A 13250-nucleotide genomic window follows, 5' to 3' on the forward strand; every position below is an offset into this window, starting at 1 on the left:
CGTTACCAGTTGGTAAGCCACCATTCGAGAAGTATGCAGCTATTAGCATCCCGGCAATGTGAATCGGTGGGGATAATGGCTTTTTTTAAAATAGAGATTTGGGAGTTGTGCACCCCAAATTCCCATAAACAAACCTACAAAGCTAGCCACCATTGCTGAGTGTGGGGGATGGGAGAGGGGGGTACGAGGGTTTCCGAGGACTGGGAAACGGGCGCCAATGTGGCAAGGGGTGCACAAGTGGGTATGGGTGGCAACTGGGGACAGTGGGATGCAGCATGGGGAAGAGACACTGTGGCCTGCCTGGAACACCATAACATATCAGGCGTATTTGTAAAGCGCATGTTCACCCCTGAAGCGCTAATAACAGATGTTTATTCTTACCCAACTTAATGGTACTCATTTTATCGTCCTTGGAAGGATGAAAGGCTGAGTGGACCTGCCGGGATTTGAACCTGTGAACATTAGGTCAAACACAGGCCCCTGTAGTGGATGCATTAGCCCACTGAGCCACAGACCAGGCTTTAGTATATAGTAATGCATGCATTCCTCACCACCGGAATGAGTGACAGATGCTACCAATTAATCACAATATGCGAACAATGAAAAATTACCCAAATAGTCCAGGCCAAGCCGTTGACATGAGTCCAGGCATGCTTGCAGCGTCTTCTCAAATCCATAGTCGCTGGGCCAGAGCTTGGTGGTGATCCAGAGGTCCTGCCGCCTAACACCGCTCTCACGTATAGCCTCCTTTAGTTGAGACTCACAGCCATATCTCTTAGCTGTATCAATATGGCGAAGGCCACACTTTTGGAGGGCAAAGACAACAGCTTCATGAGAGTAGCCTCCATGGTGGGAGGTTCCTAAAACAGATGGTAAAAGAACACAATTATTTTGGAGAAAAAGACTTTAATGTGATATTTTGTAATCAACTTTTTGTACTGTATCATTATTCATTTTTGTGTGTGAAAGGACAACACGTGCTAACGTTTTTAACGAAATATAATAATTCAATTCAATAAAAATATATTTAAACAGTTTAGCTTTCACCATCCTAAAGCAAGGGCAAAGTGAATGTCGAATATCCAAATGAATCACTATTTCATCATCAAATCACTTAGCCACATTACGAAATGAGTTTCCACATAGGTAATCACCCATAGCCGATTATCTTATTCCATATTTAAATTATATTGACGAATACCTATTTATACAGGACATCAAAATAAAGTGCTGAAAACACTCAACAGACGCCTCACAAAAAGGGCACCTCAAACAGAGGAAGTCGTCTTTGAACAGGAGGTAGAGTTCCCAGTCTCATTCTCAGGTACAATGTCCTAGCCAAAAGCCCCTTAATGTCAATTAAATATTTTTCTCATATATCTGAGATAATCCTCACCTGAGAACAGTGATACACATACAATGTTTTATATTGAGTCCACTCTGCGTATGCTTTGCAAATTCGCAGCTTATAATTATAATCAATAGCCCATTCATCTTGAAGATCTAAAGCAGGGGTCTGCAACCTTTGGCTCTCCAAATCTTTTGGACTACAACTCCCATCATCCCTGCACAGCATAGTAAATGGTGGGCTTCATGGAAAATTGTATTCCAAAACATATGCATAGCCACAGGTTGCAGACCCGATACAGCATTCAATACATCACACATCTGGACTCCCTCTACATGGTAAGCTCCCTGTTGGCTCATCAGCATGTCTTTGCTTGCAACACTAAACTTACTGTTTTAAAATCGTATCCTCACTAACATGACTTTGAGCCTAAACTACCACCTCTGACTTAGCCTCACGGCACTGCCACATCATAAGCAGTTACACATCATTGCTCGGGCCTGACCGCCAATGTACTCTGCTCCATTTCCTGTGCATCCAAGCTGTGCATGTAAGTTATATCTTGCCTGTTACTCCTAGCACCTATATGATCTGTTCAAATATTGCCCTGTCCGATACTTGCACCTGCATGCCTACATTGTGGCACTACAAAAACTGGATTACTGCTTGCCTAGCTCTGTAATTACACTGACCGCTTACCCCTGTTATGCTTGATTCATGCTCCCAGCCCACAACGCGGCAGCAAAGTGCCCCTCGCATTCTGAATGCCCATTTGTGTTACTGCCTGATTACTGCTTTTTTAAACTCTAGGCATAGCTCCTGTGCCCATTGATTGATTCAGCCTACAGCTTAAGTGTGCTTATTAATCTAGCCTATTGCTCTTGTGTGCCCATTGTTTTAGCCTACAGTTGAAGTGTGCCCACTGATTAAGCATGTGCCCATTGCTTTAGCCTCCAGTTGAAGTGTGCCCACTTACTCAGCCTATTGTTTAAGCGTGCCTACTTAGGCTACTGCCCACCTGCTCCTACTGAACTGAATCACTGCCCACCCATGGGCCACTGTAGTGTCCAACCACTATCTTATCGCTATCAAACATGCAGACCTTCTCCTACAACTTGCACACTCTCACCACCTTATTTATCACTAGTCTCCTTGGCTATTGTGACTGGCTCCCTCCCCCGTTGCTCTAGCCCCACCCAACCTAACTATAATGTCATGAGATTGCCCTCCTGTCTCGGGCCAATCCAACTATTCAACTATATTGATAATACATGCAAGCATCCCTTGCACTATAAATCATAGGAACTCTAGACTCTGATCTAGACTAACCAAACTGTATAAACCCCTCACGAGATCTATCCCCCAAATTAACAAGAGAATGAACAAGAACCTTTTCATCCGTGAAAAGGGCATTAATGCCAATATGGCCAACTACAACCATGCTAGCCACACTACTATCTCGCATGACACCATGAAACAACATACTGTGCGCAAACTAACTACCCCGATCCCTGCTTCAGCCACTACGGAGGCTCACCTAATCAAAGGAGCCCTTATAAATGCTAGGTCCTTGGTTGCCCATGCAACAGACATCGCTGACCTTATATTGGCAGATAACTTGGACTTCCTGGCCCTCTCTGAATCATGGCTACATGATGTTGCAGGACCACTTATCGCTAGCTGTCCCAGACGGCGACACATTATCCAGACAGGACAGAGATAAAACACGAGGTGGAGGAATTGCCATTATATCTAAAACAAGCCTCGCTCCGAGACCTGCTCCCCCACAAATTATGCAATCTTGTGAAGTCCTCACCTTTAAACTCCCTCTAATCAATTCTCAGTCCCTCGCCATCCATCTAATCTATAGACCTCCTGGCCCATTGCGGTTCCATGTAATAATGTCCCCTCAAAAATATCGCCATGCAAAAATATTGCCGAAAAATGGCTGTTTTTTGTGGGGACATTATTGCATGGAACATGCGGGGGACACCCCCACAACCCCAAACACTTTTCTTTAACTTTATTTTTTATTTTTTTTATTTTTTTCCTGCCCCTGTCCCTATATATATATTCACCCATATAATATTTTCCCGGCGATATTATATACAGCGATTATATGGGGATAATATTACCCGATACCCCCATTGGGCACATTTGAGGAAGATTTCTCCAATCTATTGTCTAATAACCTGAAAACGACCACTCAACTACTACTAGTTGGTGACCTCAATCTAGGATTTAACGACCTGCTAGATAAACACGCCTTAAACATAGCCAATATTCTGTCCAAACTTGGACTTTCCCAAAAAATGTACAAACCTACCCACAACAAAGGGCGAACTCTGGATTGGGTGGCTGACTACAATTGTACGGCCAACATCACTTCTATCTCCCCGCAACTGTGGACTGACCACTTCCTCGTGTCTTTCACACTGTCCACCATCAGACCACTCCAGTTGGTCACTCCAATTGCCCCACCTTGCTTAAAAAAGGAACAAAAAGAATATCACAGTGGACAATGTGATCCCAGCCATTCTTCAAACCCTCAACTCACTGGCAGACTACTTGGATCCAAGCACAATGGTCAACGAGTATAATGAAGTTATGCTTACTACATTTGACAAAATTGCTCCACTCAAACTTAGACCTAATAAGCACAAACTTCACTTAAAGGAGAGTTCCGGGACTTTTTTTTTATTGTCCCTACGGGTCGGCCATGTGTTTGTAAGCATAAATCGGTAGATCGTAGGAAACTTTCCTATGGACCTTACCCGACTTTTCGCCCCTTATCGCACTCGAAATCAGCCTCCATTTTGTGATAATCCTATCATTCCGCCGCATCGACCTGGCTCACCTGCCTTTGCGGCACTAAATCAAATCCCCCGCCCCTGAAACAGACTTTATCAAAACATTCATATTCCCCGCCTCTATCCGTGACGTGACTGAGCTGCGTAGGCAAACGCGCCCAGGCGTCTTCTACGCGACTCCACACAGACCCCGGAAATCAACACAGATCAGCTCACAATACAGCGCACCACAATTCGGAATATGAAACTGTACTTTGAAATCAAACCGCAAGATTGTAAATGTGGTAAAGTACATTTATTTGACATCAAATGTTTAGAGAATATTCAGCGATTTGCATTTTTATTTGCTCATGTTCCAAAAAGTTCGTATTGAGGAACGCGATGGTCCTTTGCTGTACACAGGGTCTTAGAGCATCTCACAATACAGCACCACAATTCGGAATGTGAAACCGTGGTTTAAAAGCAAACGGCAAGATTGTACATTTGGCAAAGTACGTTTATTGGACATCAAATGTTTAGAGAATATTCAGCGATTTGCATTTTTCTTTGCTCTCGATCCAAATTAGTTCGTCTTGAGGGAAGCGATGTTCGTGTGCAGTACACAGGGTGTTGGTTTACGATAAAAATAAGCTCTTCTGTCGCACTGATAATCGCATGGCTGTTCCAACAACGAGGCACTAGGCCACCACAACGGTAGGTATGTTGCATCTAACCGTTAGTACCGCGTAAGGGCATACTTGTACTTGGCGATCGTCCCATAAAATGGTCAGGGTGGTAACGTTGTTCACGCGGAGAAGCAACTGGCGGCTGTAGAAGCCGTCCGCCGGTGTCTGGTACTCGTGACACAGACAGTAGTGAATGATGTACCTAAAAACATAAAAAATGAAATTAGTCTCACCATCAGATCCTTATTAAAATTATTCATTTCATAGCGAGGACAGCGCTACTGGGTGTACACAAGTGTTTAAAGGCGTGGCGAGGCATGGAGGGGGGGGGAGTGGAGTACAAGGTAAGTAGCATAAAATAATAAATAAATAGGGCCAGCTGGTGGCAAGTGCAAGGTAAGTGCAGAACAAGTGCTGTGAAGGGGGGGCTGTAGGATACTGAGACAGTCCCCCAGTGCAGGGGTTGACAGGGAGGCAGTGCAGGTGGAGAGTGGAAGGGCCCAGGACCGAGGTCGCAGACAGTGGACCAGTTGTAGCAGTGGATAGGGAGAGAGAAAGCAGAAGCAAAGAGGAAGGTTTTGAGGTGCTTCAGTAAAAGCAGATGTTTCTCCTCCAGATAGTGCGCGGTAGAAAACACTATGCCACATAGAACGAACAAGTACAACTGAACCCGTCTTTAAAGCCACTGTATAGTAATGAAATTGCGGTATAAACTCATCAAAAGTTACTTACATTATATTTGCATTTTCCATTGTGTCTCTGTGTAGGGCAGACCCGAAACACCACTCCTTCTTTGCCGACGTTACTTCTTCTAATGAACGTGGCTCATCGTTTTGTTTCTGAAATTTTATTCATTATCTTTTCTTAGTCTTTCAGGATGGTCCCGGCCTGTCAAGGTCAAATCACAATAGAACCTTATATTGGGTCGTGGGCCGTTCCGCCACCCGAGCAAAACATCAAAGCAGCTGACCTTCACTTTGAGCGAGCACACATTTCTAGTTAGCTCCAGTTAGTGTAAGGGCATCTTGTCTGCGTGCCTTTTTTTTTATTGTCCCTATGGGTCGGCCATGTGTTTGTAATATGGAAACATTCTATAATTTTTGTAAAAATGATTTATATTACTGTTTGGTTTAATTGCAATGGGCCTGCAACATGAGGAGACTCGAGAGAACAGACAATCGAATTACAATCATTTAAACCGTGATGTGTATTTCTCAATGAGCTCTGCTTTAGGTGGACATGGAACAGAGGCAATGTTGGGTGGCAATGCAGTTGTCCCCTGCATAGGTTCGTTCACCACTCCATGTATGTGCCTATCGAGGACATCTACGATAAGTCTCTCAATAAACTCATATTGCATATCCTCAAACACTGGTTTGATCACCCATTGTTTACTTCTTTTAGTGAAGGCCTTATTGTAGCGAAGCGTCCCTAAAGTTCCGGTCGTCCTACTTTGTTGACGGCCAACATTATGGTTATGTGCCAAGACCGCTAGAAGAGTCCGATTTATCATGCCTTCCATGCCAAAATGCAATCTTTTGGGCCTGTACTTTAGGCACATATTGTGGAACACCTCCAAATCTCCTGTGTGGCAGAATTCCGTGAGTCCCCTCAAATCTCTTGTTATAGTTTTATCAAATACAATCTTTTCAATGGCCTTGTGAGTGGGTGATGAAGGAATCAACCACTTCTTCTTCCGTGCCTCCTCTGTGGACAAATGGCCATGTTCACATTTGTGGAAATGCTCATTTGTCGACCATCGATGTACGTTGCTACAGTGCAACATTACTGACCGCCATTTTTCCAGTAGAATTTCCAACGACCCTTCACATGTTTTTGAGCTCCACCAAAGATGGTTGCTGATTGACTTGGACCACTGTGAAATACCTTGCATATCTTTTTTTTTTCCTGCAGCCGACAATTTTTTATTGATTGTTTTTGCAAGATGCCATACGTCAAATTGGTGATTTATATTTTTGTACTCTTCTCTCATTGTCTTGGCAATTGAAACGTGTCTGTCCGTGGCTATCAGGTCGATCACCATTCCCCGCGATTGTAGTTCTTGCAATGATGCTACAAAGCCAACTTTCTCCATGGCCACTGAGGATGTACTTTGTGACACCTGCACGACCACGGAACTCACAATTTTCTTACTTTCCATGTCCTGAAAGTGGTAGGTGCAGTACTTGGCTGAAAATCCTGGGCTGTCGCACTGTCCATCACCGGCTAGCCTGAAGCGTTTGCCCGCGAATGTACTTTCCATTGACATTTTTTCCATTCTCCAAGCTTCGCTGATGGCTGGAAATAGATAATCGGTTTGGTATTTGTAGAACTGACTTTTCGCAATGAAATGGATTCCCACAAACTGAAAGAAATACTGTAACTTTTTAAAACTTGAACCACTAAAAAGTGCGGCCGCTGCACAAAGTAGATTGCCTGCTGGCAGTTGCCCCAGCATGGGTTGTGCAGACCATGCGAACGGATGATATTGTGTACAGGTGGCATGTATTTTAAGGTTAGTTCCTCGAATTGCACGAGTCACATTAATCAATGGCTCCCCACATACTTCCCCACCAACCCAATGCCCACATTTCATCATCATAATAATATCCATCAAACAGCTATCGAATACAATGAATTTGGCCTCTTTCCTTATACTGTCACTCTGCATCCCAGCTGGTTCGGCCTGTAACGTTGAGGACATGTCACTCGCATGAAAGGTACAATCTCTGATATCGTCTTCCGCTATGCTGAGTGATATTGATGGTGTTTCATTGTCGTCCACTTCATTCTCTTCCATTGCAACATCTGTTCCTTGTCCGGAGATGGGAGAAAAAAACAATGTCTTCAACTTTCGCGTGCTCTTATTTTTTGCGGGTGTGGATTCTGTGAATTGATCTACGACTGCATCCAAACTACCAGGAGGACATTCACTATCAATGGCTGGTGGTGGTATAGCTCCGTTGTCAATCACTTCATATTCTTCCCATTGGCACGATGCATCTCCAGTCTCAAGTCCCTGCCAAAAGGTTTGACAAGCAACATCTCTCGTTCGCTTCACTGTCTGTGTAGATCTAGTTCTTACACCCACTCGCAACTAGAGGACAGATTAGAAAAGGGATGTTCAGTTTAAACACAACTTACAGTATTGAACTATTGACAGTGAAAGACAACATAATATAGTGAACAGGACACTAACCTTCTTTTGCTTTCTTTTCTTTGAAACTTTCTTTCCTCGAACTTCAACATCTGGACGCTGTTGCTCCGACTCGTGTGTGCATGTCTCCACTTCCTCTCGCGCTGCAACGACTATACTTTCATGATAAGCACATCCATCACTCACTGAGGCTCCATCGACTCGCTGAAACATAGAACTTTCATTAGTATGTATAATAATATTGAAAACACAAAATGTACTTGGGGACCAATACCCATACGTACATCTCAATAGCAAAACACGAATGAACGCATTGTGTAGAACATTCAAACGACAATAGTTCACGCATTGTTGATCTAGTTAGATTGAACTGTCAAGATCCATACCTCGGGCTCCGCATAGACTTCCATTGATGATATTATTGAAGATGACGCTTCAGCAACTCCCTGAAACACAGTAATTGCATTAGTATGCTTTTCTATTTTGTTAAAAAGAACATAAACTTTGAGCAGGCGTCAACGGCTCATCTAAATAGACCTGCACAAATGATCAGTTGTCTAAAATAAATAATGGATATGTAAATATGATTCGATTTGCTCGATCGTTGGAAGTGTCACCACCCAGAGATCTGCATCAACTACTAGGGGTGATGTTCTTGTAGAAGAAGCTCCGTCATCTCCCTGAAACATAGTACTTGCGTTAATAAAGAAGGAAGTATAGCGGATGTAATCACGTCATATGATTTCGCTTGATCGAACTGTCAGTATCCATACCTCGAAATGCATAAGAACATCAAGGGACGATGTAACTGCGGTGCACACTTCTGCAAGCTGTTGCGCCGACCCGTAACTGCATGCTCCCCCTTCTACTTGGACTAATGCTCCATCGACTCCCTGAAACATAGGACTTTCATTAGTAATGAACACAATATTGAAAAAAGAAGACAAATACGAGGGCGACGACAGAAGGACATATCAATGGCTAAAAACGAAAGAAACATTGTGTGTAACAATCACGCTACAAGAATGCAAGATCTGATGATCTCCATCGATGGAACTGTCCGGAAACGTACCTCGAGCATCTGAGTGACATCTACGGTTGTCGTCAATGCGTTGGACTCCTCAGCATCTCCCTGAAAGACAGTACTTGCATTATTTTGGATAACAATAATTATAACTGGAAACAAAGACTAGAGGACGAGTACAAGGGTGTACCATTAGGTAAAATAATTACACGATCAATTAAAACTATTGATTTACATGCCTAAAACAAGTCAGTGTCAGAATAGCTAAGTAAGATTACCCGATAGGCGCTTGAAGTGGCTGATGACTGCAATAACGACACGGATGGAGAATCTTCCGCCTTCATATTGAGTGGATACATAAATGGGGAAATTATTGTTAGCTAATGCTACACACTACCGCAAGGCCGAGAGATAAATACGTAAACTTGACTCACCAGTGGAGGGATGTGGACGAATAGAGTGGGAATAGCGGTTGAGAGCAATTTTCGCCTCGCTCGCGGTGTTTTCTTCTTTATTAGCAATGATGTGGAGTACATGTCTGGGCTAAAGTGCCTGCTGCAGATGCGGTATCGATCACCCCTCTTGTCCGCAAAGACTTCTAGGACTCTACTTTCTAGCTCAGAGGCTGGATATCCGCAATATCGGACCCATTCTCTTATCTGATCTATTGTCTTAGGGAAAACATGCATTATAGTACCTTCAGATTTGTTATGGGTCTTCGAAGGGCAACCGCCAATGGAACAGGCAGGCATTATGGAAAGTTCTGAAAAGTAAAGATCAACAATTCTCTATGAATACCAATGTGTTAAAACAGTAAATGACACATAAAAGGTTCAATGCAAGGTCCGTTTTGGTTCTTGGAACTATACACGTTATTCACATGCGGATAAGTATTTCAATAACTTTCAAAAAATAGAAAAAGTAATTTGACTAAACTCAGAACATGTGACTAGTTCCTTGCATGTACTGTCGTGAACGAAAAGAAAACATGGATGCAATTAGATGACTACTAGCAAATAGATATAAATTAAAAAATTGGACGCAAAATGATTATGGTACATGGACTTACCTTGACGAACAAACAGTTAGATGCAGGGATCAGAGTAGTTTCTTGTCGTAGAACAGGGAGCAGTTCACAGGTTGCAAACTGACGAGTTTGCTCAAAGTGGTCACGGAAGTTCACAGAGACGAAGAGCAGATAACCAGCACCTTCACGGGTTGACTAGCAAAGCGCAAAGAAGTTCTCATTAGAAATATGAGGTGGGTTATAAAGAATTCGAACCAGGGGTGTGTTTGTGAATGAATGACGTGTATATGTCGTGGCATTATGTGGATTGCAGGGGGCCGTCCAGCGTGAGGGGGATGCTTGGCAGGAGACACGGGGTCTGGAGGTAGACATGGGAACAACAAACCCATGCTCTATAGACCACTTTGAAGTGTACATGGTCTTTGGCACCTCTTGGCCTTTATCGCTCCCTGACAGCTCCACTTGCCAGCAGCTCAAGTACCCCGGTGCGAACTGCCTTTGATAGGGCGGGGGGTGGATCGGGGCGGTGGTCGTGCAGACAAGACACAGGAAGACTCGTGAATGGAGACACACTTATGTGGATTGCAGGGGGCCGTCCAGCGTGAGGGGGATGCTTGGCAGGAGACACGGGGTCTGGAGGTAGACATGGGAACAACAAACCCATGCTCTATAGACCACTTTGAAGTGTACATGGTCTTTGGCACCTCTTGGCCTTTATCGCTCCCTGACAGCTCCACTTGCCAGCAGCTCAAGTACCCCGGTGCGAACTGCCTTTGATAGGGCGGGGGGTGGATCGGGGCGGTGGTCGTGCAGACAAGACACAGGAAGACTCGTGAATGGAGACACACTTATGTGGATTGCAGGGGGCCGTCCAGCGTGAGGGGGATGCTTGGCAGGAGACACGGGGTCTGGAGGTAGACATGGGAACAACAAACCCATGCTCTATAGACCACTTTGAAGTGTACATGGTCTTTGGCACCTCTTGGCCTTTATCGCTCCCTGACAGCTCCACTTGCCAGCAGCTCAAGTACCCCGGTGCGAACTGCCTTTGATAAGGCGGGGGGTGGATCGGGGCGGTGGTCGTGCAGACAAGACCCGTTTGCCGCAGGGCCTCACCAAGGAGAGGCCATCTAACTGAATGTAAGAGGATGGCTGCAGGATCTACTACATGGAAGGCAGGGGGGTGAGTTTATAAATACCTCACCCTCCCAGGAGAATATACACTAGATTCATTTAAAAAATCAAAACAACCATTGTTAAAATATATGTTGGGCTTTATTTTAGATTTTAATTAAACATAAATAATAAACATTACACATTGTAAAGTTGAGGTTGCAGCACATCGAGGGAAAATCCGCGGTATTGTCCACTGTCACTGGGGAAATGTTGTCTAATGGCAAGTACCGCACAGGCAGGTATTACTCTCCGAACGCGGTGTCCGAGCCTCCCGTGAAGCCACCAAGTGAAGCAACGATAGGCCACCAGCCTGTACCACCTGTGAAAAAAAAAGATGCAAACTGTATTAAACTGACCAAACTTTCTTATCAATGTCGATTCAGGTAACACATGTCATTTTCCTTAGAAAAAAATTATATCTAGAAAATGCACTATATGGAACCAATTTACATGCGTTCCAATGATATGTAAATGTAATTTTATATGTGGGAGACGACCATGAAATAGTGGTGGCATCACTGACATCACAAACAGAGTATACTTACTCGTTACTCGGATTACGCGGACGAACAGTGCCACGAAGTTCGTGCATAAGCACCATCATCATCCTCAACACTGTCCGCGAGAGGCAGGCTTCCCTGAACTCTGGCAGCTCGGTGATGCATTGCGGACTTTGCTCGCCTTCCTGCTGACTTTGCTCGCTTTCCGAAATGTAGGCCAAGCACCCGGAATTTTCACGGCAGCAGCAGTTCTCCTCCTCAGTTGGCATTAGCTCGCACCGATTGCACGTGCACCAGGTGGAGACGCCGTCCATGCGACATGGTCCAGGCTCTTCATCCGTTGACTGGTCCTCCCAACTGCCGTCCGAATCCCCATCGTTTTCGCGTGCTTGCCTTTCCAGTAGTTCTTCCTCGGTGTACTCGGGCTCGTACATATACGGCATTATTGTGGCCATTGTGCGGTAAAGATAGTAAAATAATTTATAGCGGTGGTACTGGTATCTGTTCACACGGGCTACAAGCGGCGAAGGTAGCTGACCAGAGCACAGAAACGAGTCACAGAATACTCAAAGTAACACAGAGAGAGGAATGGAATCGAAAATCTGCTGCTGTATGTTGTGAAACGGTCTGTTTATACTTATTGGGGAAAGAGGCGTCCTGCCATTTCCATGGCAACACGTCAATAGCTGAGGCGCAGCGATTGTTGACACGAGACGTGCTTGAAATGGGCAGTACGCGTCTGCTGATGTCAGGCTCAGGGGCGGGGGATTTGATTTAGTGCCGCAAAGGCAGGTGAGCCAGGTCGATGCGGCGGAATGATAGGATTATCACAAAATGGAGGCTGATTTCGAGTGCGATAAGGGGCGAAAAGTCGGGTAAGGTCCATAGGAAAGTTTCCTACGATCTACCGATTTATGCTTACAAACACATGGCCGACCCGTAGGGACAATAAAAAAAAAGTCCCGGAACTCTCCTTTAAACAAGTGGTTTACCCCCCCCAATTAAGGGACCCACAATTACTAAAGAGGAACGGCGAAACCACCTGGCGACTACTCCCATCAGAAAACAACAAGTCCAAACTAACAAAAATATCAGCCCAATACAAAAAGGAAATATGCCTGGTTAAATACAATTCTTACAACGAACGTATATCTAATGCCAATTCCAGTATGAAGGAATTGTTCACAATACTAAAGGAATTAGAGTCACCTATTCCCACACCTGATATCTGCATCAAAAACAAAATATGGTGCTCAGAAATCCAACAGGCACTTTCCAATAAAGTAACCACTCTACAGAACAAAATAGCCACAAAAAAAACGTCCCTTAACCTATTACCAGAGCTGAATAACTCAGCCCCCTGCTCCATTGAGACACCATCTGACCAACTGGCTAGATTCTACTTTACTACAACTACACTTGAGGTAGAAAAAGTTATTATGTCACTGAAGCCCTCCAATTGCCAGGGTGACCTTTGCCCAGCACAAATTATAAAAGACGCCGCAAGAGATCTTGCTCCTTTTATTTCCAAACTTGTCAATGC

At 44.4% G+C, this 13250-nt stretch overlaps 1 protein-coding gene across 4 annotated transcripts in view; it reads right to left on the reverse strand.

Annotated features, from left to right (window-relative positions):
- Window positions 1–13250, reverse strand: part of LOC138538879 (glyoxal reductase-like) — a 1290729-nt gene that overhangs the window by 862719 nt on the left and 414760 nt on the right. For all 4 annotated transcript variants that reach the window (XM_069641561.1, XM_069641562.1, XM_069641563.1 and 1 more), the window contains exon 2: window positions 612–860. In XM_069641561.1, coding sequence (XP_069497662.1) covers window positions 612–860 — 249 coding nt within the window. The remainder of the gene's footprint in view (window positions 1–611; window positions 861–13250) is intronic.

Source organism: Ambystoma mexicanum, chromosome 1q (genome assembly GCF_040938575.1).
Source record: "Ambystoma mexicanum isolate Mex_15411 chromosome 1q, UKY_AmexF1_1, whole genome shotgun sequence".
Classification (NCBI taxonomy): Eukaryota; Metazoa; Chordata; class Amphibia; order Caudata; family Ambystomatidae; genus Ambystoma; species Ambystoma mexicanum.